At 43.0% G+C, this 27,493-nt stretch overlaps 1 protein-coding gene across 4 annotated transcripts in view; it reads left to right on the top strand.

The window, feature by feature from the left end:
- MINK1 (misshapen like kinase 1) overlaps window positions 1-26,930 on the top strand; it is a 302,641-nt gene extending 275,711 nt beyond the window's left edge. For all 4 annotated transcript variants that reach the window (XM_030186952.1, XM_030186954.1, XM_030186955.1 and 1 more), the window contains 7 exons: window positions 57-200; window positions 13,770-13,904; window positions 14,479-14,579; window positions 15,784-15,933; window positions 17,677-17,836; window positions 23,201-23,340; window positions 24,851-26,930. In XM_030186952.1, coding sequence (XP_030042812.1) covers window positions 57-200; window positions 13,770-13,904; window positions 14,479-14,579; window positions 15,784-15,933; window positions 17,677-17,836; window positions 23,201-23,340; window positions 24,851-24,934 — 914 coding nt within the window. In that variant the 3' untranslated portion in view covers window positions 24,935-26,930. The remainder of the gene's footprint in view (window positions 1-56; window positions 201-13,769; window positions 13,905-14,478; window positions 14,580-15,783; window positions 15,934-17,676; window positions 17,837-23,200; window positions 23,341-24,850) is intronic.
- The last annotated feature ends 563 nt before the right edge of the window (window positions 26,931-27,493 follow it).

A 27,493-nucleotide genomic window follows, 5' to 3' on the forward strand; every position in this document is an offset into this window, starting at 1 on the left:
AGCTATTAATGGATAGGTGGGTTAAAAATAAATGATCATTTTTCCTGCTTTCACAGGAGTGAATCTGCTGGTGGGGACAGAGAACGGCCTGATGCTGCTGGATCGCAGCGGACAGGGAAAGGTGTACAGCCTCATCAACAGGAGGCGCTTCCAGCAGATGGATGTCTTGGAGGGACTCAACTTACTTATCACCATCTCTGGTAGGCCTGGCAGTATCTGGCTGCCAGATCAGTGATACCTGCTAGCCAAGCAGAAAACAGCTTCACACAAAGAAGCATAAGGGCTGTGCAGATGTATTTAGAAGTCCTAGGTGAACCTTCAGCCTTGCACCCTCTCACCCCTCGATTATCTTTCATGCCCTAAGCTCCTCCCCTGAGATTTCATAATTAAATTCAACAGTCATGATTACAATCTTAAGAAAATGCATAGATGGATATCGCACATTAAAACTTTGTTTTGTGTGGACTTATGTATGAGGGCAATTTCCAAAAGCCATTTACAATTACAATTTATGAAATTTGATATCCTGCCTTACCAAAAAAGATCCAGGCGACTTACAGTGCTAAAATAGAACTCCACAAGCACAACAAGGCACAGATGTACAAAGGTCTCAACTGGAAGCTGTATAGGAGTTGTGGATCCAGGCTAGAAACCAAGTGCATCATTAAAAAAAATAGGCTTTCAACCTTAGCCTTAAAATTCTTATAACAAAACAACTCATTCTTATATTCTGCAAATACCTCATAGAAGTTCTATATAGATTACAATCAAGAAATTGGACAATCAAACCAAGAAGTATAATCAAGGATTTTTTTTTAATTACATGTAGCCTAATTTTAACACTGCACAATACAGAATAAAATGGAATAATCTATCGTGGAAAGTAAATAACCTAATTGCTGAATACAAATGGAACAAAAAGTCTTCAGTTCTGTTCTAAATTGGGTATAATTTGAAATGGAACACATATGAAATGGTAATCTTTTCCAGTGTGTTTCTGCCTGGTAAGATAATAGAGTTGAATACTGATCTTATCCCTTTAGGATCAGGAAAAACAAAAGTAGAAGAATAAGTACATAAGTACATAAGTAGTGCCATACTGGGAAAGACCAAAGGTCCATCTAGCCCAGCATCCTGTCACCGACAGTGGCCAATCCAGGTCAAGGGCACCTGGCACGCTCCCCAAACGTAAAAACATTCCAGACAAGTTATACCTAAAAATGAGGAATTTTTCCAGTCCATTTAATAGCGGTCTATGGACTTGTCCTTTAGGAATCTATCTAACCCCTTTTTAAACTCCGTCAAGCTAACCGCCCGTACCACGTTCTCCGGCAATGAATTCCAGAGTCTAATTACACGTTGGGTGAAGAAAAATTTTCTCCGATTCGTTTTAAATTTACCACACTGTAGCTTCAACTCATGCCCTCTAGTCCTAGTATTTTTGGATAGCGTGAACAGTCGCTTCACATCCACCCGATCCATTCCACTCATTATTTTATACACTTCTATCATATCTCCCCTCAGCCGTCTCTTCTCCAAGCTGAAAAGCCCTAGCCTTCTCAGCCTCTCTTCATAGGAAAGTCGTCCCATCCCCACTATCATTTTCGTCGCCCTTCGCTGTACCTTTTCCAATTCTACTATATCTTTTTTGAGATACGGAGACCAGTACTGAACACAATACTCCAGGTGCGGTCGCACCATGGAGCGATACAACGGCATTATAACATCCGCACACCTGGACTCCATACCCTTCCTAATAACACCCAACATTCTATTCGCTTTCCTAGCCGCAGCAGCACACTGAGCAGAAGGTTTCAGCGTATCATCGACGACGACACCCAGATCCCTTTCTTGATCCGTAACTCCTAACGCGGAACCTTGCAAGACGTAGCTATAATTCGGGTTCCTCTTACCCACATGCATCACTTTGCACTTGTCAACATTGAACTTCATCTGCCACTTGCACGCCCATTCTCCCAGTCTCGCAAGGTCCTCCTGTAATCGTTCACATTCCTCCTGCGACTTGACGACCCTGAATAATTTTGTGTCATCGGCGAATTTAATTACCTCACTAGTTATTCCCATCTCTAGGTCATTTATAAATACATTAAAAAGCAACGGACCCAGCACAGACCCCTGCGGGACCCCACTAACTACCCTCCTCCACTGAGAATACTGGCCACGCAATCCTACTCTCTGCTTCCTATCTTTCAACCAGTTCTTAATCCATAATAATACCCTACCTCCGATTCCATGACTCTGCAATTTCTTCAGGAGTCTTTCGTGCGGCACTTTGTCAAACGCCTTCTGAAAATCCAGATATACAATATCAACCGGCTCCCCATTGTCCACATGTTTGCTTACCCCCTCAAAAAAATGCATTAGATTGGTGAGGCAAGACTTCCCTTCACTAAATCCGTGCTGACTTTGTCTCATCAGTCCATGTTTTTGTATATGCTCTGCAATTTTATTCTTAATAATAGCCTCCACCATCTTGCCCGGCACCGACGTCAGACTCACCGGTCTATAATTTCCCGGATCTCCTCTGGAACCTTTCTTAAAAATCGGAGTAACATTGGCTACCCTCCAGTCTTCCGGTATTACACTCGATTTTAGGGACAGATTGCATATTTCTAACAGTAGCTCCGCAAGTTCATTTTTTAGTTCTATTAATACTCTGGGATGAATACCATCAGGTCCCGGTGATTTACTACTCTTCAGCTTGCTGAACTGACCCATTACATCCTCCAAGGTTACAGAGAATTTGTTTAGTTTCTCCGACTCCCCCGCTTCAAATATTCTTTCCGGCACCGGTGTCCCCCCCAAATCCTCCTCGGTGAATCTTGAAGCGAATATTGAGGGTTGGATCTTGAATAACTTATAATATACATATAAGCAGGAGCCAAGCTATATTGAATCTTTAAAAGCATACAATAAAATTTAAACAGAATTTGGGCTTCTACTGGTAGCCAATGTAATCGAATTAGAAAAGGTGATATTTTTCAGATTTACAAAGAGAAAATCACTCGTATGGCAGTGTTCTGAATAGTTTGTAATCTATTCATAAATTTAGGACAGTATAACAAAGATTGAGTCAACAACCTAAAACTGGATTCTTTAAAAAATTTCCAAATCTTCCTTAGCTGATAAGATTTTTTGACCAAACTATTTAACTGTGGTTCTAAAGAAAGTGTTTGATCTATAAGGACACCAAGGGGCTCATTTTCAAAGCACTTAGACTTGCAAAGTTCCATACATTACTTTCGACGTCCTTCTCACGGGGTCGCCCAAATCGGTATAATCGAAAGCCGATTTTGGGCATCCCCAACTGCTTTCCGTCGCGGGGACGACCAAAGTTCCCTGGGGAGTGTCAGAGGCGTAGTGAAGGCGGGACTGGGGCGTGCTTAACACATGGGCGTTCTTGACCCATAATGGAAAAAAAAGGGTGTCCCTGACAAGCATTTGGACGACTTTACCTGGTCCTGTTTTTCTTACGACCAAGGCACAAAAAGGTGCCCAAACTTGACCAGATGACCACCGGAGGGAATCTGGGATGACCTCCCCTTACTCCCCCAATGGTCACTAACCCCCTCCCACCCTCAAAAAACTTCTTTAAAAATATTTTGTGCCAGCCTCTATACCAGCCTCAAATGTCTTACTCAGCTCCATTACAGCAGTATGCAGGTCCCTGGAGCAGTTTTAGTGGGTGCAGTGCACTTCAGACAGGCGGACCCAGGCCCATCCCCCCCCCCCCCCCCCCCCACCTGTTACACTTGTGGTGGTAAAGTGAGCCCTCCAAAACCCACCACAAACCCACTGTACCCACATCTAGGTGCCCCCCTTCACCCATAAGGGCAATGATAGTGGTGTACAGTTGTGGGGAGTGGGTATTGGGGGACTCAGCACACAAGGTAAGGGAGCTATGCACCTGGTAGCAATTTCTGAAGTTTACTGCACTGCCCCCTAAGGTGCCCAGTTGGTGTCCTGGCATGTCATGGGGACCAGTGCACTACGAATGCTGGCTGTTCCCACGACCAAATGGCTTGGATTTGGTAGTTTCTGAGATGGGCGTCCTTGGTTTCCATTATCACCGAAAATCAGAAACGACCAGGTCTAGGGACGACCATCTCTAAGGACGACCTAAATTTCAAGATTTGGGCGTCCCCCACCGTATTATCGAAACAAAAGATGGGTGTCCATCTTGTTTCGATAATACGGGTTTCCCCACCCCTTCACTGGGACATTTTGCGAAAACGTCCTCAGCAAAACGTGGGCATCCCTTTCTATTATGCCCCTCCACGTAACTTTGTAAGTGTAAGTGCTTGAAAATACACCTCCAAGTATTCTAATTGTAGATGATAGTTCATATTCAATGTTCCCTATTTTATTACTTTTTCTGGAGCCTTTTCTTTTTTTCCTACTAGTATTTAGCTTTAAATGATGTTGCGTACGATTCTCAATAAAACATAAACATTGTTGCAGTTTATCTAAAGATAAGTAAAGCTGATAAACAATCAGAATAATAAGTGTGATATCAGCATGACTCCAGTATTGTCCAGAACTAATTGAAAGATGATATGATCCACAGAATCGAAAGCGGATGAAAGATCAAATTGTAATACCAGCATTTTTCCTCCTTTATTTACAATGCATCTAAGATGGTCTTAGAGACTACCTATCACAGTCTCCTTACTGTAATTAGAGCAAAAGCCTGATTAAGAATCGTATAAAATATCAAATTTCTCAAAATATTGTGTGAATTGTATGGTTACTAGTCCCTTTAACATTGTCACAAAATGGTTAGACGTAAGATGGGAGGACACTTTTGGATCTTTTATAATTGGTGTAAGAAGAATATCTTCCATGTGTGTTGGAAAGTTGCCTGCACACAAATCTATAGACAAGAAATTCCAAATGACAGGGGCTTGCCAGAAAAAAATGTACTATCTCTAGAAGAAATTAGGCATAGGTAAAAGAGCTATTTGGAAGTTACCCACCCTCCTTGCAGCTAAAAGTACATGCTGATGGGTCTTGAGTCCCAGATGCACCAAGATCCCTGTTAAGAATCCATTCGTATTTTCAAATCGGTAAAAATTACCAATTGGAAATACAGATGGATTCCCGAAGAGAATCACATGAGCTGCTTATTGATTTTGCGACCCAGCTCATTTGCATGCGATATGGGGGAAGCCGGTCGGCCAGCTGTGCATTCACAGAGCAGCCCATCGCTAAGCATGGCTGCTGTGCGCATGGTACAGCTCTCATATACGCAGACAAGTTGCATATATGAAAGCCGGTGTAGCATTTTTTTTTTTCTTTTGAGAAACTGCCTGATGCCGGGAACCTGCACTCTCCTGTGGGCCGCAGTCCGCATGCCAGAAGCCTGCACTGTCCTGCTGGGGGGGGGGGAGGGGAGGGGAGATCCTGAAACTCACAGAAATTTCAGTGTTGACTTTTAGCTGCGGCTAGAAAGCTTCAGACCAGGATGGAATGGCTCAAGCAGGGAGATCTGGGGGTGGAGGATTTCAGAGATCTGCACATGAGAAGCTGGAAACGTGCTTTGATTGACTCATACACGCAAAGAAGCTGCATGTATGAGAGCCGTAAAAAGCATTATTTTTTTTTTTTACTTTGAAAACTACTGTGCTTCCAGGGCTGAAGCAGCATATTTTATTGAAGCATCGGGGCATGAGAACTGTTCCAGATCTTCCTTCTCTTAACTGTTCCAAATCTTCCTTCTCTGAACACAGCAGCAGGTAATTAAAATAAACAGAACTGCTGTGCTGCAAGGCAGGAAATCACTCTCAGGTTCCGATGATTTGACAGGCTGTCATTCTAGGCAGTACCGACAGCTTCTGACCACCAGTTAAAATTTTGACATTAAAGGTAGAGGCTTCTTCTATGCATTCGGAAAATGGCTGTGCATTGCTTCGCATGCATATTTGTATAGTAATTAGCTCATTATAATAGCTTTGCATAGCTTTGCATTCTGTTTTTGTTAGCTGCTACCATGATAGGAAAAAGTTATTGGGGAACCTCTTAAAGAGGGAGTGATAGAAGGGAAAGAAAGGTGACAGGAAACCCAGAGTACAGTTGTCTTAGGGATTCAGAATTAATTTGTGAGAAGAAAGCCAAGAATGAATAGCATCAAGACATTTCTGGAGGGGGCATAAATCTGGTGTAAAAGAATTCTGGGGGGAAAACTAACAGAATATTGTCTGTGTACATGTAGAATCCCACACTGTGAGACCTAAGGGACTCAAGAATAGATTAAAAAGCAAAGGAGAGAGCACTGAACCTTGTGGCACAATGAGGTAAAAGGAAAAGAATCCGAGACTGATGGAGGAAGGGTAACCTGAAAGGTACAATCAGAGAGAAAAGAAGAGAACCAAATGTGGACCATTCCAGTGACACCACAAGAAGTGAGTCGGTGAAGTACAGAATGGGCTGCGAGATCAAAGGCTGCTGTGAGGTCTAGTGAAATCAGGAGAACGCTATTGCCTCTGTCAGTAGCAGAGTAAAGATTATTCAAAAAGCCTCTGCTTGCCCCAGGATTGGTAGCATGGAATGTTGCTACTAATTAGTTTTCTGCCAGGTGCTTGTGACCTGGATTGTCCACTGTTGGAATCCAGATACTGAGCTAGATGGACCATTGGTCTGACCCAGTATGGCTATTCTTATGTTCTTAGAAGTCATAATAGTTTCAGTGGAATGATTAGGATGAAAACCAGATTGGAAGGGATGAAGCAACTGGGAGGATTCGGTATGTTGGGAGAGATGAGCAAAAACATCTTTCCCCACCATCTTTGAGAGGAAAGGAAGATTGGAAACCAGCCTGTAATTAGCAAGACAGGGTCTAATGAAGGTTTCTTAAGTATGGGTCTGGTGACAGCAGTTTTCCATGCAGAGGGCAGCATGCCAGAAGAAAGACTGTTGTGAATCATTGCAAGAGAGAACAGGAGAGGAGCATGTTTCTGAAGTGATAACCAAAGAGAGGGAATAAGAAGACAAGTAGTTTTCTGCATTGATGTGACGATATTAGTCCTCATAGTCGGAGAATGGAGATTAAATTGTAACCAGGAAGAATTGTGAGGAGAAGGGGGGGGGGGTCAAGAAGGCTGAGGAGGGAGATGGAGGGTTTGGCAAGGTTGGTAGGGAAGAATGAGGTATAGTGGCCTAAAGAGATTCCCTTTTAGTGGCAAAGAAAGAAGCAAAATTAGCGGCTGAGATGCTGTTGGGGATTGAGGATGAGGAGCCAGTGGTTGATAAATCATATACCATGGTAAACAGGACAATTAGCAGACCTTTTGACCAAATTCAGATAATAAAAATGATGCTGCTTCTTCAAGAGTGAGTGATACTGACATGCTAAAAACTTATAAGAGCGTAGACTGTCCGAGGATTGTAATGCCAAATACGTTCCGCTTGACCCACCTGTTTTAGAGTCCTGTAATTACCATGGTACCAGGGACTGCGAGGAGGCTTCCTTGAAGGACAGGAGGCCATCAGATGCATAAGTGAATTAGCTAAAGATGAATTCCAGCGAGGGGCGGCCTGCTCATAGAAGGGAAAGGAAATCATCTGGGAGAAAAGTAAACAGAGCAGGAGATAGTAGAGGGATCTATTCCATGAAAGGCTTGGAGTGAGAAATGGTTGAATGTTCACAGTGAAGGAACTTGTGAAGATCAGATATAAAGGATATAAGAAGATGATCTGACCAGAGAACTGGATAGTGAGAAAAATTGCAGAAGAAGATAAGGTCGGAAAGTCTGGAGAAAACTAAATTGAGAGTATGACTAGCTGAGTGAGTAGGGAATAAGATATGTTGGGAAAAACCAAGTTCATGAAACCGAGAAAGAAGATGCTTATCAAAAAAAGAACATAATGGATGGTCAGGGTGAATCCCTCAAAATCAAGAAGTTTTCAAAACGAGTAGCAGTATCAGACAAGCAGTGAAAGAGACTATCCTGCAATAGAGGATCCAGAGTAGGAGGAGCATAAAGAAGTAAGTAGAAAGAGGGGGAGGACTCTAGACATAGGAGAGAATCTGGAAAAGTAGTCTCAGAAATTATAAGGAATGCGGGTGGGACAGTAGAATATCATGTATTGAAGAGGTTTTAGTGCATAAATATCTACAGTTGAGTAGAAGAAGTGAAAAACAGAACAATATCCAGGGGTGGTGAGGGGGGAAAGGTGCTTATGGCATCTTAGGTCATCACCCAGGAGTCACCCCTAGAAGCAAGACCTCCTTCAGCGCGCACCCACCTGCATAATGGTCGTCGCCAACGGGGATTTGAAGATATAGTGCAAGGGATAGCGTCACAAAGAGTACAGAAGTGGGCAGGGCCTGCTGGCAGCGTTAGGCAGGCAGCAAATCTAGTAGCGAAATGACACTGTAATGAGAGACAGTACAAGTATCAGTCAGGTTCAGTTACAGAAAAGGAGAATCAGCGCAGTCGCCCCCAACAGGGTTGAAGATATACTGCTGGGATAGCATAATTCACAGAGCTCCAAGGTGGGTGAGGCTTGCTGGCAACGTCAGGTGGGCAGCAAATCTAGTTGCGAAATTACAAGCGCACCAAAGTAGGTAGGGCTTGTCAGCAGCGTCGGGTGGGCAGCAAATCTAGCAGCGAAATTACACCGAAACAAGAGACAGTACAAGTAATCAGCCAGGTTCGTTTACTGAAAAGGAGAATCAGCACAGTCGCCACTAACAGGGTTGAAGATGCTGTGCTGGGATAGCGTCACTCACAGAGTTCCAGAGTGGGTGGGGCTTCCTGGAATCATCAGGCGGGCAGCAGATCTAGCAGCAAATACAAGAGCACTGAAGTGGGTAGGGCTTGCTGACAGTGTCGGGCAGGCAGCAAATCTAGCAGCAAAATGACACTGAAACGAGAGACAGTACAAATATCAGTCAGGTATAAACAAGTTCAATTACAGAAAAAGAGAATCAATTCCATTGGAACTAGCTTTGCCACCTGTTGTTCACAAGAACCTGAATCCTTCCAGCCATAAGAAAGGCCCTGCACTGGTATGCTACACCAAGCAAACTTCAGTATTATTGTCCCTTCAAACTTGCCTGTCACCACATCATCTGGACTACAGATGCATCCACATTGGGTAGGGGAGCATATCTGCTCCATCCGTGTACTCAAGGTCTTAGGTTTGGATACAAAAGAACCTTCACATTGATCTTCTAGAGCTCTGTATAATATTTCAGCAGTGAGTATCAGGGAAAGTTGTCTGCATCCATACTGACAATTAAATATCCATGATCTTTATCAACAAGCAAGGTGGCTCAGGTTCACTTGCCCTTCGCTGTGAGGCAGTAAAGATAATGAAACTTAGTGATCACTAGACAATCCTTCAAGTTGCATATCTTCCCATTCCCAGAGAGAGTAATCTGCTGGTAGACAAGCTAAGCCAAAAGCTGGAACTGCATGAAGGGAAAGGGAATGGGACTTACATACCGCCTTTCTGTGTTTTTTCCAACTACGTTCAAAGCGGTTTACATATTATATACAGGTACTTATTTGTACCTGGGACAATGGAGGGTTAAGTGACTTGCCCAGAGTCACAAGGAGCTGTAGTGGGAATCGAACCCAGTTCCTCAGGATCAGAGTCCGCTGCACTAACCACTAGGCTACTCCTCCACTCCTGATACCCTTGATAACTCTGTTGCTCAAGATATACTTAGTCATTGAGGCAAGCCACTCATTGATCTGTTTGCCTCTGGACAAGACAGGAAATGTCGGCACTTTAGTTCTAGGAAACTAGCCAGGCAAACACATTACATTACAGGTCATTTATACCCCACACATACCTATCAAATTTAGTGTGGCTTACATATTCAAAGATTCTGGGCAAATATTACATCAAACAAATTGAATTTACACAAATCAGAAAAAATAAAATTCAGACCATGGGCCCTAAGGCACAAGCCTAAAAACCACAGGCCACAGTAATCAATTGTCAGATATTTCCTAAATTAAAAAGTTTTCAACAATTTCTGGGAAATGCTATAGTTAGCCTTTCTTCTCTGTGTATTCCCACCAGTCTCTTTCTGGTCCACCGTTGTCCAGAAACTGATCCAAGACCACGCTTGCATCATTCGAGTGGTCACAGCAGTTGAGGTTCCCAAGGTTCCTTATCCTAGCATTGAATGAACTTTGTTACCTAGATTCTCAAATCTCTCTCATGGCACAACAGAGTGGGCATCTTCTGCATCCCAACCTCAACTTTCTATATGGTTGATGCTGTGGATATTGAAAGAAGACTACTTCCTCCTTGCTGATGCGATGCCTCAATCTAAAGTACCTCCACCCCCCCCCTCCCCCCGCCCAAAATAGTGCTGGTGATGGTGTAGTGATGAGGGATGCATCCCCTCCTGTCCTCCCTTCCCTCGCACCCCACCATTGGAAAAAATATTAAGTAATAATTTAATCCCCATGACCTGCTCTTTTTTTCTAAAAAAACATTATCTCCCCACCTCCCACCCCCGTACATTCCAGAGGTCTAACAGAACAGGAGCAATCCCCAGTCACAAATAGTGCACACAAGCCCCTAGTAATTGTTACAAAGTACAACTGCCAGGTTCAGCCTAGTTGATAGTACCATGAGCCTACTGCTAGGGGCTCAGGTAGTGCCATTTTTAAAATGGAACCACCCGAGCTGGGAGCAACCGAAGATCACTCCTGCCTCCACTAGCTCTCTAGGGATACACCCAGTAGCTTTTTCCAAAATGTATTAGAGACAGGACCCAGTAAATTTTGGAATAACCGCCACATGGAGTGTGTGAGAGAGGCATTACCCTCACCACTACTAATCATCCAGGAGAGGAAGCAGGAGAAGGTGCCTTTTGATTGCTCCTCTGGAGCATTGATCTGCTGATGCTCCTAGCGAAGTTAACACCACGTTTGTTAGATAAAATTTAATGTGGGTAATTGCAAAGTGATGCATATTGGGAAGAATAATCCAAATTATAGCTACTTGATACTAGTTTCCATATTAGGATCCACCACCCAAGGAAAAGATCTAGGTGTCATCATGAACAATAAATTGAAATTTGCTCTGTATTCAGTTGTGGCCAAAAATGCAAACAGGATGTTAGGAGTTATTTGAAAAGGAATAGAAAATAAGACCAATATTATAATGCTCCATGGTACGACCTCACCTTGCATATTGTATGGAATTCTGGTTGCTGTATCTCAAAAAATATATATATATCGGAATTAGAAAAGATTCAAAGAAGGCTACCACAATGATATGGGGATGGAAATTCTCTCGTATGCGAAAAGACTTAAGATGACGACTTGAGATGTTAGTGCTCTTTAGCTTGGAGAAGATACAGCTGAGGGGGGATATTACAGAAGTCTACAAAATCCTGAGTGGAGTAGAACGGGTGAACACTGTTTCATAAAATTAAGTTTGTTCATGTACGAGCAAGAATGGGCCTTATACCTTGACTACAGTGACCATTTTAATTACTAGTTCTAAAAAAAATCTGAAAAATTAAGTGTGACTTTTTATGGTCCTTTGATTATAGCTGAGAACAATTATCTAGTGGTAGTTAAAGACATTCCAGATGTTTTTCATGGCACCCAGTCATAATAGCCCTGACAAAACAGCCTTATAACAAAATAATCCTTGACAAAATGACCCATCCCACAAAACAACCCTTGACAAAATAGCCTCCTAAGAAAAAATAGCACATCGCAAAAAATATAATAAACTACAACTGAAATCTTCACTGATAAAGAGGGGCATTTTCGAAAGGGACGTCGAAGTTGCGATTTGGACGTCCTTGCAAAACGGCAAAATCCAGGGGCGGGGAAACCTGTATTTTCGAAACAAGATGGATGTCCATCTTTCATTTCGAAAATACCATCAGGGACGTCCAAATCCTTAAATTTGAACGTCCCTAGACATGGACGTTTCTGACTTTTGGCGATTTTTGAAACCAAAGACGTCCATGTCAAAAATGTCCTAAGGCAAGCCATTTGGGTGTGGGAGGAGCCAGCATTTGTAGTGCACTGGTCCTCCTGACATGCCAGGACACCAGCCGGGCACCCTAGGAGGCACTGCAGTGGACTTCATAAATTGCTCCCAGGTACATAGCTCCCTTACCTTGTGTACTGAGCCCCCCCCCCCCCCCAAAACCCACTACCCACAACTGTACACCACTACCATAGCCCTTACGGGTGAAGAGGGCACCTATATGTGGGTACAGTGGGTTTGTGGTGGGTTTTGGAGGGCTCGCTGTTTCCTTCACAAATGTAACAGGTAGGGGGGGTATGGGCCTGGGTACGCCTGTCTGAAGTGCACTGCAGTACCCACTAAAACTGCTCATGGGACCTGCATGCGCTGTCATGGACTTGAGTATGACATCTGAGGCTGCCACAACATATTTTTAAAGATGTTTTTTGAGGGTGGGAGGGGGTTAGTTTCTACTGGTGGAGTAATGGGAGGTCATCCTCGATTCTCTCCAATGGTCATCTGGTTATTTCGGGCACCTTTTTATGCTTTATTCATAATAAAAACACATCCGGGTGAAAACGTCCAACTGTTCATCAGAGACGTCCTTGTTTTTTTTCAATTATGGGTCAAGGACGTCCAAGTGTTAGGCACGCCCAAGTCCCGCCTTCGCTACTCCTCCGACACGCCCCCTTTGGCCGGCCTTGCGACACAGTGCAGTTGGAGACGCCCTAAATCGGGTTTCGACTATACCGATAAGGACGTCCATCTTCCGATTTATGTCGAAAGATGGACGTCCTTCTCTTTTGAAAATGAGCCAAATAGACTCCCTCCAGCATTCAATTGCATAAAGAATATATAAATAAACAAAATTCTATAGCTACAAACTGGTATACATGATCTGTTCTGCTATTTAAAGAAACTATTCTTCCATCAACAAGCTAATTAAAAAACAAACAAACAATATTGTCATCATTTTCATAGTCTTACAAACCTTATCCTGTTTGGTAAGATTATTAGGGAAAAAATGTAGTCCCAGAATGGGCAGCCTGATTGGGCCCTTTTGTCGGGGGGGCTAACGTCAAGGGTTATATTGTGGGCAGGCCATTTTGACAGTCGCTGTTAAGTCAGGGACTATTTTGTTTGGAGCTTTTTTGTCAGGGCTATTTTGTCCAGGTACCGTTTTTCATGTATGATAAGAGGATTTTGTGATTAACTCAAGCTAATGTTTTATCCTTGACATTCTTCCAGACTCTTTCTCCATGCCATTCTCCACCATTATGTTTCAACGTTTTTTATAACAAACCAGTACAGAAATACAGCTATTACAAATAAGCCTACAATAAAACAAAGGCACTTATCTGTGTTCATTATCATAGACTAACATTTTTTCCTTTTTCACCCTCTCCCCCCCTACCCTCCCCCCTTTTCCGATGATGTTCTCAAGTCTCTCATTGCGAGCACTTAACAAAACTATAATTCCCATCAAAATCTTCACCAATCCCCATACTTTAAATATGACCTCAGACGCATGTATGTACTAGTACCCAGCGCTTTGGTCCATTCCTCCCCTCTTCCACTTCCCCCACCCCTCCCCCCCTAAGCCCCCTCTGGACTTGTGTTCTGATAGCCCCCTCTGCTGTCTGTGAACTACCAATTTGTGTGTTCAAGGCTGTCCATGGCTATACTAGGGTGTTGCATCATTCTCCACCATTATAAAATGATGCAGACTGGTAAAGTATAGGATGACAATGCTTAGATTTTTTTTTTTTTTTTATTTTGTTCCCTAACTGCAGGTAAAAGGAACAAGCTTAGAGTTTATTACCTGTCCTGGTTGAGGAACAAGATTCTTCACAATGACCCTGAGGTGGAGAAAAAGCAGGGCTGGACCACGGTGGGAGACATGGAAGGATGTGTGCACTACAAAGTTGGTAAGAGGCCGGGCTGGGACATGGAGGAGTGTGGAGGAGAGAGGCAGAGAATGAAGTTGGATTAGGAGGGTAATATGGGATGGGTCGGTCCTGCAATATTTAACTCCAGGTCACCAATACTTGGCAAGTTCCCAGAAGAGTAAAACAGATTGTATGCTGCTTATCCTAGAAATAAGCAATGGATTTTCCCAAGTCCATCCTAACAATGGCTTATGGACTTTTCTTTTAGGAAAAGGTTTGGATAATTTCCTAAAAGAAAAGTCCATAAGCCATTCTTAAGATGGACTTGGGAAAATCCATTGCTTATTTCTAGGATAAGCAGCATAAAATCTGTTTTGAGACCTTGCCAGGTACTTGTGACCTGGATTGGCCACTGTTGGAAACAAGATACTGGGCTTGATTGACCTTCAATGTGTCCCAGTATGACAATGCTTTACATTCTTATGTAAATACTATGTTGCACGGAGTGTAGAATTTGTGAAGAGTGATTCAGGAAAATTCTGGGTCACGTGCTCTGTGCATGGTTTGGAGAACAGTTAAGAAGATCTCTCATCCTGTGTTTCTTGGGTTTCAGTGAAATATGAGCGCATAAAGTTCCTGGTGATTGCTCTGAAGAACTCAGTGGAAGTGTATGCCTGGGCACCCAAACCATACCACAAGTTTATGGCTTTTAAGGTACTCAAGACTAGCCAATTCTGCAGCATCTGGCCATTCTTTTCTTTCACATGTTTTGAATGAAGCAGAGCACCCGGTAAAGCTGCAGCCATTACCTTTAAAAGCAACAGAAGAGTGTCTGTGATTTACTTTCATGGTTACCAGGATGACATGTAGCCTTGTAAGGGGGAGAAGAGAGCCAGCAGAGCCCTGACTCATCCTTGAGATGAAAGATGGCAAACTAGAGTTCATGGAAGCACTCTTAATGCACTAACTGTGTCTTAATTGAACTGTGACCTGTCGGTAATAATCCTTTGAATACAAGAGAAATCCAGTTTTGTATTTCAGGGCATGGCCTCTTGTGAGTTTTTACAGAGTGATGCAGCCATCCGTGCAACGCTAGCAGCTAAAACAGCAGTAGCGTTATCAGTAGCTGCAACAGTTAAAATACTATTTTAAATAGTTTTGTTACAGAACAGATTAGCAATTTTTGCTACAGTATAAACAATACAAAACACTGGCAATAAGTAAGACCAGTATGGTTAGTTTTAGTAAAAATAACAGTGGGCCCGTATTCAGCCCTCGGCAGTCACCAATTTTGACTACTGTGGGTAGGATTACCTGGACATTCAGTGCCAGGCCTAATCCAAGCCCTGCACAGAATATATGAGTTTTTCTAGCTGGTAGAAGTTATCTTGGTGCCAGCTGATAATCAGACAGCCTTTTTGCTGTCCTAACTTCATCTGGGCACTTTCCCGGTTAGCAGACTGAAAATTGCCACTAACTGGGTAAATCCCAGGTCTCCCCTAACTCTGTCCCCGGACTGCCCAGGCACTAACTAAATAGTACCACAGTAATCTGCCTGGATTTTCAGAGGCGCATTCTGGTTATGTGTGGCTGAAAATCTAGGGATCACTTGGTCAGCAAGAGATAACCAAGTAACAGCCTCTCCTGCTGAATATTGACACCATTTCTTGGTAGGAATTGAAATAATAGCTAAAGTACTAGTTTCATTATAAATCAAGTTGAAGAGTAATCTGTTGTAGTTGTTAAACTACCTAGGCATAAGGTGATAAAGGGCCTTGCACTTAGGTCACACAAAGTCAGTGCCAGAACCAGGGATTAGATTGCAGGTTCAAGACACTAGGTTACCATTATGCATGCAGATACTACATCACTGGTTTGATTTCTTATGGTGACACTAATCCATCTTGTTCCCATCTAGTCCTTTGCTGACCTTCCACACCGGCCACAGCTAGTTGACCTGACTGTAGAAGAAGGCCAGAGGTTAAAGGTCATCTATGGCTCTTGTGCTGGTTTTCATGCTGTTGATGTGGATTCTGGGAACAATTACGATATCTATATCCCTGTGCATGTGAGTAGTAGCAAGTTTTAATATGACGTGGGAAAATAGTGAATGTAGACGTATTTGGAGACTAAGGTCAAACTTTTCACTACAGCAGTGGAATACTTTTCACAAGCTATGAAGTGAGGCCCAGAAGGAGTGCTGTCCAGAAAGGTGGCAGGTTTCACCTGGGGTATGTGCCCTGAGAATGGCAAGGACAAATCAAACTCGGGTTGTAAGCAGGTACCTCTAGGTGCAGCCAAGGATAGAACAATCTCCTCCAGCCACAGGCTCCTGGTATAGTCAAGAAATAAATGTCCACCCGCAACATCAATCTTAAAGGCTTTATTCCATGCAGGTTTCTAGTAGACCTGATACACAGTTCCAACAGCAGCATTCACCTTCCATCTTAAGCACATATAAGCCACCTGAAAATGTGTGGCAAATACTATCAGCACATATCAGGATTCAATAAGGATTCACAGTCAACTCCAGTCTGGGCTCTTTTTCCAGTGCACAATAAGTAGCAGTTCAATTCCCAAATAGAAGCAGTTCATTCAATTCATCATCACAGTTAAATCACAAAGCAGCAGTTTCTACCTTCTACTCTCTTTACCTTCAGGAGAGTTCAATACTTTAGGGACTCCTCATACCCAAGGGATTTCACCCTGCATCAGCTTCACTGGTAAATTCAATACTTTAGGGACCTCCCTTACCCAAGGATTGTCAGCCTGCAAATACTTTTGGGACTTCCTCACACCCAAGGGATTTCAGCCTGCTTCAGTACTTCAGGGACCTCTCTCACCCAAGGGTTTTCAGCCTGCAACTGCTTCTCTCTTTCCCACCTGCCTAATCAATCCCTGGCTTCTGCTCTCACAACCAATCATTCTCCTTCCATAAGCTTCCCCCACTCCCATACCAGCTGAGTTAAGCATTAGACTAATGATGAGCTCCTGCACACAGGGTTTCCTATCTCTCTTTCCCCCTAGTGGCAGCCCATCTACATGTCCTGCCAGCTTACACCCATGTCTTCCCCCATTGCAGATAGGAGTCCAGTCCGGGTTCCTCATCTCACCCCTGCAATGCCTTCTGGGACTTGTATTTCAAACTGGCACTGCCTTAACCCAACTATCCTGGATGTGACTTTATCACAGGGTATATGTATATAAAGTATCACATACCATGTAAAATTTGTTTATCTTGTTGGGCAGACTGGATGGACTGTTCAGGTCTTTATCTGCTGTCATTACTATGTATGTGGCCTCAGAATGGCACCCAAATAGGGATCCTCGGGGTTGGGGGGGGGGAGGAAAAAAACCCTCCACCATGTGCTTTGTAGTATGCACCCCAGATAAGATGTAATAGTTTTGCTTTAAAAGGTATTTATTCTATCCAGTTCTGTTTACTCTTCTCACCACATTGTACTGAGTTCTGGGTACTGTGCTAGTCCTGAAAAAAAACTGGATTCTGTAAAGGCTGTGATACCTTTCACTGGATCAATATAAGAACTGTCCAAAAAGGATGCTATATCTGAGCTTTCATGACCTTTAAAAACATCTGAAAGCATCCAATGTGGTCTCATAAGCTCTTATACAGCAGCTTTTTTGGATTCTTAATTTCAATTGATAGTATATATCTCCCTGAAAGATATGAAAATATTTTCTCATCAAAATGTTTTGTTTTCACTAGGATTTGCCATCAGCAGTCAGGCATCTGTTCTTGCCCTACTAGCATTAGGTATTTTCACTTTTCTCCTTTCTCTAACTTACACAGATCCAGAGCCAGATAAACCCACATGCAATCATTTTCCTGCCCAACACAGATGGCATGGAGATGCTGCTGTGCTATGAGGATGAGGGGGTCTATGTGAACACATACGGACGCATCATCAAGGACGTGGTATTGCAGTGGGGTGAGATGCCCACATCTGTGGGTAAGTACTTTTTTAACCTAAAGTACTCCGTGAAACATATGCAGTAGGGCAGTGCCGTAGCGAGGGCTAATGACACCCGGGGCAGGTCGCCGCTGCGCACCCCCCACCCCGGGTGCAGCACGGCGCCCCCCCCCCCTCCGGAGCGAACCCACCCCCCACCCCAGAGCACATTCTTATTTGCAAGAGGGCCGATCTGCCCCGAGTGCATGTCGCTCGGAGCTGCGTCGGCCCCGCTGGTTCCCTGCTTTCTCTGCCCCGGAACAGGAAGTAACCTGTTCCGGGGCAGAGGGAGCAGGGAACCAGCACGGCGCCCCCCCCCCCCGGAGCGCATTCTTATCTGCAGGAGGGCCGATCCGCCCCGAGTGCACGTCGCTCGGAGCTGCGTCGGCCCCGCTGGTTCCCTGCTTTCTCTGCCCCGGAACAGGAAGTAACCTGTTCCGGGGCAGAGGGAGCAGGGAACCAGCACGGCGCGCTCCCCCCCCCCCCCTCCGGAGCGACCCCCCCCGGAGCGCATTCTTATCTGCAGGAGGGCCGATCCGCCCCGAGTGCACGTCGCTCGGAGCTGCGTCGGCCCCGCTGGTTCCCTGCTTTCTCTGCCCCGGAACAGGAAGTAACCTGTTCCGGGGCAGAGGGAGCAGGGAACCAGCAGGGCCGACACCCCCCGAGCGCGTGCACCCGGGGCGGACCGCCCCTCCCGCCCCACCCTTCCTACCCCACTGCAGTAGGGACACAGGTGACAGAAGGCTACAAGCAATATCAGTTACTCAGAAAGGTGTCTCTTACTATAGAAGAAAGCTTCATAAAGTTTGGGGTAGGAGGTTTAATTGGTAGTGAGCACTTCTGGGACCAATTGACTTTTGTATGGGAGCAATATCTTCAAATGGGACAGTAATGAACCTCACTCCTAAGCCAATGAGATCTTCCTTTTGGAATTCATAAGCTGTAATATATATAGGTAACCTATCCTGGCATGTTTCAAAATTCTTTTTAATCAAGCATGTGACTTCCAATACAATGGAAAATACTTCTTTTTTTTTTTTTTTCTTTTAGCTATAAGAGGTATCTCTCTTAGCATCTGCTAAAGCAGTAGTGCCCTCTGTGAACGTCTATAAATTGCAACTAGATTATAACAAAAATAATTTTACAGTGACATTGCAGTTTCATTCTTTCCTGATATGTCCATAGATGCAAATTTCTTTTCACTCTGTCAGCCTCATTGCTGTAGTAAACTATCTCATTTTGCTTAGCTAAGGAAATGCCAGTTAATAATTATAACCCAATTTTATTTAGTTTCTTATATACTACCTGTGAGTCCGAAGGCAATTGAAGTATATATTCAGGTACAATGGGTATTTTTCTGTCCCTGGATGGTTCACAGTCTGTTTATACATGAGGCATTGGAGGGCAAAATGACTTCTCCAACCTTCGAAAGCTAATCAAAAAATGTATTAAGTTATGTCCAATAAAAAAGTTATCATCTTATTTTCTTTTCCATGTTTTATTTTGTTTGATTTCTATTGATAAACTTTATGTTAAAACTTGGCTTTTTCCTTAAAGACTATCAGGCATATTTTCAAAGCACTTAGCCTTCCAATGTTCCATAGAAACCTATGGAATTTTGGAAGGCTAAGTGCTTTGAAAATATACCTCTAAGGGAACATTGTTCTTACTCCCATACCTAAGGACACCAAGAAAAAGTCCAATGACATCACAAACTACCGTCCGGTCACTTCTATACCATTGGTTATTAAATTAATGGAAAGCGTGGTGACTAAACAACTCACGGAATATTTGGACAAGTTTTCCATTTTACATGACTCAGAGTCCGGTTTTCGATCCCTTTACAGTACTGAAACGGTACTGGTTACCCTTACGTCCAAATTTTTACAACTAATTGCAGGTGTCCAAAGTATACTTCTCCTCCAGTTTGATATGTCCAGCGCATTTGATATGGTCGACTATGACATCCTACTCCATCTTCTTGATTATTTTGGGATTGGCGGAAACAGACTTAGTTGGATTAAGGGTTTTCTTTCATTCAGATCGTGCCTGGTGAAATTGAATTCAATTTTATCATCTTCATGGAAAGCAGCCTGCGGAGTCCCTTAAGGATCGCCACTCTCCCCGACTGGCTAATGCCCTATCCATTTATATATGCTGATGATGTTTCAATTTATATACCTTTCAGACAGGACTTGAATGAAATCACCAATCTTATCAGGTTAGGCCTAAATACAATGGACACTTGGGCAAACTCGTTTCATTTGGAACTGAATCCTGAGAAGACTCACTGCCTCATCCTATCGTCTCAGCATAATAAATATAAACCTACCACTTTAAATATTCCCAACTATTCCTTACCCATAAGTACATAAGTAATGCCATACTGGGAAAAGACCAAGGGTCCATCGAGCCCAGCATCCTGTCCACGACAGCGGCCAATCCAGGCCAAGGGCACCTGGCAAGCTTCCCAAACGTACAAACATTCTATACAGGTTATTCCTGGAATTGTGGATTTTTCCCAAGTCCATTTAGTAGCGGTTTATGGTCTCGTCCATTAGGAAACCGTCTAACCCCTTTTTAAACTCTGCCAAGCTAACCGCCTTCACCACGTTCTCCGGCAACGAATTCCAGAGTTTAATTATACGTTGGCTGAAGAAAGATTTTCTCCGATTTGTTTTAAATTTACTACACTGTAGTTTCATCGCATGCCCCCTAGTCCTAGTATTTTTGGAAAGCGTGAACAGACGCTTCACATCCACCTGTTCCACTCCACTCATTATTTTATATACCTCTATCATGTCTCCCCTCAGCCGTCTCTTCTCTAAGCTGAATAGCCCTATCCTCCTTAATCTTTCTTCATAGGGAAGTCGTCCCATCCCTGCTATCATTTTAGTCGCCCTTCTCTGCACCTTTTCCAATTCTACTATATCCAATTCTACTATACAGTGGGGGAAATAAGTATTTGATCCCTTGCTGATTTTGTAAGTTTGCCCACTGACAAAGACATGAGCAGCCCATAATTGAAGGGTAGGTTATTGGTAACAGTGAGAGATAGCACATCACAAATTAAATCCGGAAAATCACATTGTGGAAAGTATATGAATTTATTTGCATTCTGCAGAGGGAAATAAGTATTTAATCCCTCTGGCAAACAAGACCTAATACTTAGTGGCAAAACCCTTGTTGGCAAGCACAGCGGTCAGACGTCTTCTGTAGTTGATGATGAGGTTTGCACACATGTCAGGAGGAATTTTGGTCCACTCCTCTTTGCAGATCATCTCTAAATCATTAAGAGTTCTGGGCTGTCGCTTGGCAACTCGCAGCTTCAGCTCCCTCCATAAGTTTTCAATGGGATTAAGGTCTGGTGACTGGCTAGGCCACTCCATGACCCTAATGTGCTTCTTCCTGAGCCACTCCTTTGTTGCCTTGGCTGTATGTTTTGGGTCATTGTCGTGCTGGAAGACCCAGCCACGACCCATTTTTAAGGCCCTGGCGGAGGGAAAGGAGGTTGTCACTCAGAATTGTACGGTACATGGCCCCATCCATTCTCCCATTGATGCGGTGAAGTAGTCCTGTGCCCTTAGCAGAGAAACACCCCCAAAACATAACATTTCCACCTCCATGCTTGACAGTGGGGACGGTGTTCTTTGGGTCATAGGCAGCATTTCTCTTCCTCCAAAGAAAATGTTTTACTCGCTGTGGAAACTTAAACGGATAAAACCTTTCTTCCCTCTAAATGTTTTTTGCAATTTAATGCAACCAATGGTATTAAGTCATCTGGACTATTGTAACGGAATCTATGCAGGTTGTAAAGAACATCTAGTGAAGAAACTTCAGACTGCCCAGAACACAGCGGCGAGACTGATTTTTGGTAAATCTAAAGTTGAATCTGCAAAGCCCCTTCATGAAAGATTACACTGGCTTCCCATCAAAGAACGTATTGCCTTTAAGGTCTGTACCTTTATTCACAGGATCATTTATGGAGAAGTTCCCGAATACATGTTAGATCTTGTGGATTTACCACCCAGAAACTGTACCAGTTCCTCCCAATCCTACCTTAATTTACACTATCCAGACTGCATTGGCCTTAAATACAAATCTACCTACGCCTCCAACTTCTCCTTCATAGGTACACAACTATGGAATGCTGTACCCAAATCCTTAAAATCAACTCAGAACTATTTAAATTTCAGAAAATTATTGAAGACCATCCTGTTCAAGAAGGCTTATTTCCCAGACTCAACCTAATCTTTCTTCTTCCTGGATTCAGCAATATTCATGGACCCTTGTTATTCTTTGTTGTTTATATGGTACACATATGCCTATTATCCTATTATTACTTTGTTTAGTTATGCTTTTTTGAACTGTAGCCTACCCTACGGTTCTGTGTAAGCCACGTTGAGCCTAGAACTAGTGGGAGAATGGGGGGTATAAATGTATTAAATAAAAATAAATAAAATAAGCAAATAGAGGCAAGAGAATTGCTAAGTAAGGATAAAGCTTATAAAATACCACCACACCTGGTACTATTTAGCTTACATTTAGAGGTTATTTTTGGTCTCCTAAGACTCATGTAGAAAATTTCACCACACATGACTCGTCATGTGACTAGCGCCCGCATTTACCTTCGCACCTGTGATCATCGGGCGAACAGCACCCGCACCCCTCAATATCGCATTTAGATTAGATTTAAATCCTGGGATGCGCTGGGCGGGGCCTCCCTACCATATAAGGGATGCATGGGCAGGGCAGAGCACCGCCATTTTGAAGGCAGTGCCTGAAGAGGAGGGAGTGTGCTACTCCCTCCTCCATCTCAACGGTATGGGGGTGGGGGGTTGGCCTCTAGACCACCAGGGCAAGTGGGGTGTTGTGTTGGCAGCCCACTTGGGCCACCAGGGATGTCTTTTGGGTGTGAGAAGGGGTTGGGGGGGCGGGGGGGCTGGAGATTCACCTTGTGTCAGGAGAGGGTCAGAGGGTCACAAGACAGCACATAGCTATTCAGTCTGTTTATCCATGGAGAAAACAGAAGTGCTATCTCGGAACAGCAGTATTAACAGATCTACATTCCCTCCCACCTCCCCATAGACAATCATATTCTTTACTCTCTATGCCATTTACATTTCACGTACATTGACAGCAGTGTGCTAAGGGCTGCTTGCTGCAGTCCCTACTGTATATATATATGCAAGGCCTCGCAGGCTGTTCTAGCCAATGAAATGACACTTTTGAGATGCTGCCTGCAATGTTACCCATATGTGGGACTGTTAATCCTGCTGTCCATAGAAAAACCAGTTACAGAATATCAACTTTACTTTCTGTCAACCTACTTTCTTAACTCAGGCATTTTTTGTACCTCTGTAGCTTACATCTGCTCCAATCAGATCATGGGCTGGGGTGAGAAAGCAATTGAAATCCGCTCCGTGGAAACAGGACATTTGGATGGGGTCTTCATGCACAAACGAGCCCAGCGCCTCAAGTTCTTGTGTGAGCGGAACGATAAGGTAGACCAAATAATGTCTTCACTTTTACGTTTTACTGAGTGAGGTAGTATTCTATGTACTGGTACAAGTGAAAGTAGACAAGATGATGGATTTGATAGGGTGTATCCTAGAATATTTATCAGTTGAAATAGAAGAAATTCAAGAGACTGGAGAGGCGTAGATGTATTAGTGCTCTAAAAGGGTGGGAACAAGAAAGGTTTAGCATCAATGATGGGCAAAATAGTGGAAGCACTGCTGAAAGATACAATAGTGCAATCTTAGGTCATAAGGAAATTCTGTTTACATTTGAATGTTTCCCAGTTCCAATTAACTTAATTGCACCTTGTTTTGTGTATCTCAAGTGAAATCACAGGAATATATGTTTGCTTAGTCACTAATACCCAGACAGCTTTAGGTTGATAATCAGCCATTGTGAAATAGAGTTGAGACTGAGAAACATTAAAAATTAAACAGAGTTTTTTATGACCCCTGATTTGTTAAAGAATGTTCATCATTTACTGTATGGTGATAGTACTAGGCAACAGCCACCGTCACACAAAACAGAGATTCCTCTCATATCTTGAGTATCTCCCTTCTGTAGGAGTAAGACTGCCTTCCTCTTAATTTAATGTTTTGATTGAACATGGTAATTCTTGGTAAATACTACACTGTGTAGTTACATGTGAACTATTGATCATGATAATATATCAGGCAAGACCTCTCCTCCATCTTGAAGCCAAAAAGGAGCTCATTGGCCAGAATGTTCTCCACACCCCCTACAAACAAACATCCCCTTCCTAAGAGCCACTCCCAAGCAGAAAACTGCCCATTACAATCTCATGTGTGAGGCAAACGAGAGTCTCAGATCAGTGAACACCACTTTAAATATCTGCAACAGCAGGTAAGAAGCAAGCAGGGGTTGCTCCTGCCTAGGAGACCCTGTGGATAAGGGGAGTGATCCTAGAAAAGTGAATCAGGGGATTGCTTATTGGAGGGATGTTCTTTGGTCTAAAGGTGAGGTGTCAGGCATGCTAGGAGATTGTCTTTGGGGAGAGTATTGCCATGGGAATTAGTGGTCCATTGTTAGGTAGGCAGGCCCACCCAATATGAATTTCTCATCTTGGGTGGGCCTGCCAGTGCTCTGTTTGGAGATACAAGTAGATTTCTTTGGCTTAATGCAGTTAAAAACGTTTAATGCAATTTGTTGTAAGCCATTTTAATATTAATGAGTTGCTTTGCCTGCATCCCAGCTCATTAATATTTTCTGTGCTTCAAGCAAGATCTTATTGCATTGTCAGTACCACTTAAACTGACATTATCAATAATGCATGTTTAGACACTTTTAACATGCTTTAGTTCATATTAAGCATTGAATTTGGATGATATCTCTTGCTTTAGCAGTACCAATGAAGCACAAAGGGTTAGCTTAATATACAGGAAATATTAATGAGCACCTTTTAGTGTAAATTAAGGATTTCTACAGTCTCTGATGCTCAGAGCGTTGCACTTCTCTCCCTCCCTGCTCCCCCAGGTTTTCTTTGCATCTGTCCGTTCTGGTGGTAGTAGCCAAGTCTACTTCATGACCTTGAATCGGAACTGCATCATGAACTGGTGAGACATCTACACATTGAGGAGGACTGACAGAACACACTGGATGACAGTTAATTATTTTCTAAGTACGATATGTGTCTGGAGAAGACGGCAACAACAAAAAAAAAACTATTTAAAGTAAAATCCAACTTGCTTGGTATATACAGATTTCTTTTCCTTAAGCCTGCTTTCCTGATTGTGATCACCAGAGCCTGCTGGGATGTGATGTCATGCCTACAGCATTTGTGGTCATGTGACTGTTTCCCATCATGCTTTTTATATCATCTTGAAGCTGTGCTTGCTTTTGATGAAATATTTTTTCTGTTTCTCGTTCTCCTTTTGATTGCTCAAGGACAATCAGTGAAGCAAATAATAATATTGTAAAAAAGAAAAAAAACCTGAAATTTTTAGCAGGTGAACTGTGTAAAAAAAAAAATGGATGGCCTTCCTGACCCACCTTTTACTTGTGATGGGAATGGGCAGAGGAGGCTGGATGTAAGGATCATTCCCAGAAACATCTGAAACAAATCAGCATCTCTGATGGGTGCAGTGTGCAAGTGGAGACTATAGATGTGACACATTTGCTCCGTTTTTCAGGGAGGAGATAAATATCAGAGCCACAATCCCTGACAGGCGTGCAGGAGATAGGGTGGGAAGTACTTTATCCTGCTACAACCTGGCATTGTTGTTTGTACTCATCACCACAACCCTCTAGCCCTTTACACATGCTTATGCTGAAATGAGCAGGTCACACTAACATATGCACCTTTGAGTACGTTTCTAAAAGGATTGTTGATAATTCTGGAGTTACCAGTATGAGGTCTGGCACTACAGAGGGAAAGCTGGTAGTAGGAAATCTAGGAGTGTAGAGGTAGACCCATTAATTTTCAAAGTCTGGGATATTGTAACCCTAGAATAAGCTTGAGAATTTCAGGATGGGGGAAAGCTGGTAACTAGATTAATAGTAAAGCTCAGGACCACAGGAAAGGAGCAGATAACTCTGAAATAATGGTAAAAAGCCCAGAAGAGCTGTTAACTTTGGAATAAAGGCAAAAAGCCGAGAGAACATATTAACTGGAGTAAGGTGATCTGATTTTAACTCAGGAGTCAAGGTGGGAAAGCACTTTTGTGGGTATAAGGGTCAGGTAGCTGGTAACGTGGATATTATGCTGAGAAGTCAGGATCGCAGAGGCAGAGATGGTAACACCAGAGCCATGATGCAAAGCCCAGGACTGCAGAGAGGGAGCTAAACGTTCCAGAGTCAGGATAAGAAGCCTGGAGGAAACAGCTGGTATTTCTGAGTAATAGTGGAAAGCTTGGGAACACATAAGGGAAGGCTAATAATTCTGGAATAAATGTCTTTCTCTTCACCACTGCTCCTGCACAGTGGTGTTCTGTATATCCACCTAAGAGAAGGAGCTTCTTTTGTACCCTATCACTAGAATGCAGGGAGTATCTAGCTAGGAACAGATGATATATAATAACAAGTAAATGATTTCTGCCTCTTCCTAAGAATGGCAGTCAGGAGAACCTTACCCTCTCTGGCAGTGAAGCCACAAATGCAAAGAAAGCACTCTCTTTCCCACAAACACGCACAATCAAAGGCTTAGAGGGAAATTAGATTCTGTATAGAAAGATGTGATGTAACGCCATACCCCCACATTCCCTTCAAAGCTCTATGCACTACGTCACCTGAAACAACCCAGTCTAAAACTCAGCTCTTCTATGGACACAGGCAATAGATATAGGCCTGCTGTAAGATTAGAAATTTAAAAACAGAGCCTAATACTTATTTTTGTAACTGACAGATGCCTGACTAGTTTAAAAATTTAAGGAAAAAAAACAGGATGATCACAGTTAGAGATATTTTATGTAGCAAATTATAAAAAGTAAAAAAAAAAAAAAAAAAATGAACAAACTCTAAACAACAACAACCACAAAACTAAACAGGGCTTAAAATATTCTGGATGGTAAAGCTTGGAGACCCCTTGAACATGTAATAAAGTGTCTGCTCTTGAGTCTATCTGCTTCTGCTCTTTTGTTCATTTTACTTTAATTATCTGTTACCATGGTCCTAAGGTGTCTCCTCATTTTGAGAACTTTCAAAGCAGAAGTACAACTTCTTCACAATGTAATAGGGAAAGAAAACCAAGTCTAGCTCACTTGGCTTTCCCCTCCTCAAATTGACTTTCCTGGATGGATTACTACCTGACTTCAGTTTTTCACGGTAGGTTGATCAAAGTCCTGGACTTTACCCATGTTTCCGTCTCCCTTTCCACTCCGTTGCTTGTCTTAGGAAGTGAAAACTGAGAGTCTCAATGTGCAATGAATTAAAAAAAAAACCCCAGAAGTGAACTATTTTGTCCTAAAAAAAAAAAAAAAAACAACAGCTGATGACCTTATAAGACATGTTTCTGTACCATCAAAGGTTTGTCAGATCTGGTTATTAAGTCAACATTTTATTCTGAGATTTCCATTACTATCAAAGACTTCCAGTCTTAAATTGAAGAGTTTGAAAGATAAGATGCAGCAAACTGAGATGAGCTGATATACTGCATCTTTGGGAAAAAAGAGAAGATTGGCA

The sequence above is a fragment of the Microcaecilia unicolor genome, chromosome 14 (assembly GCF_901765095.1).
Source record: "Microcaecilia unicolor chromosome 14, aMicUni1.1, whole genome shotgun sequence".
Classification (NCBI taxonomy): domain Eukaryota; kingdom Metazoa; phylum Chordata; class Amphibia; order Gymnophiona; family Siphonopidae; genus Microcaecilia; species Microcaecilia unicolor.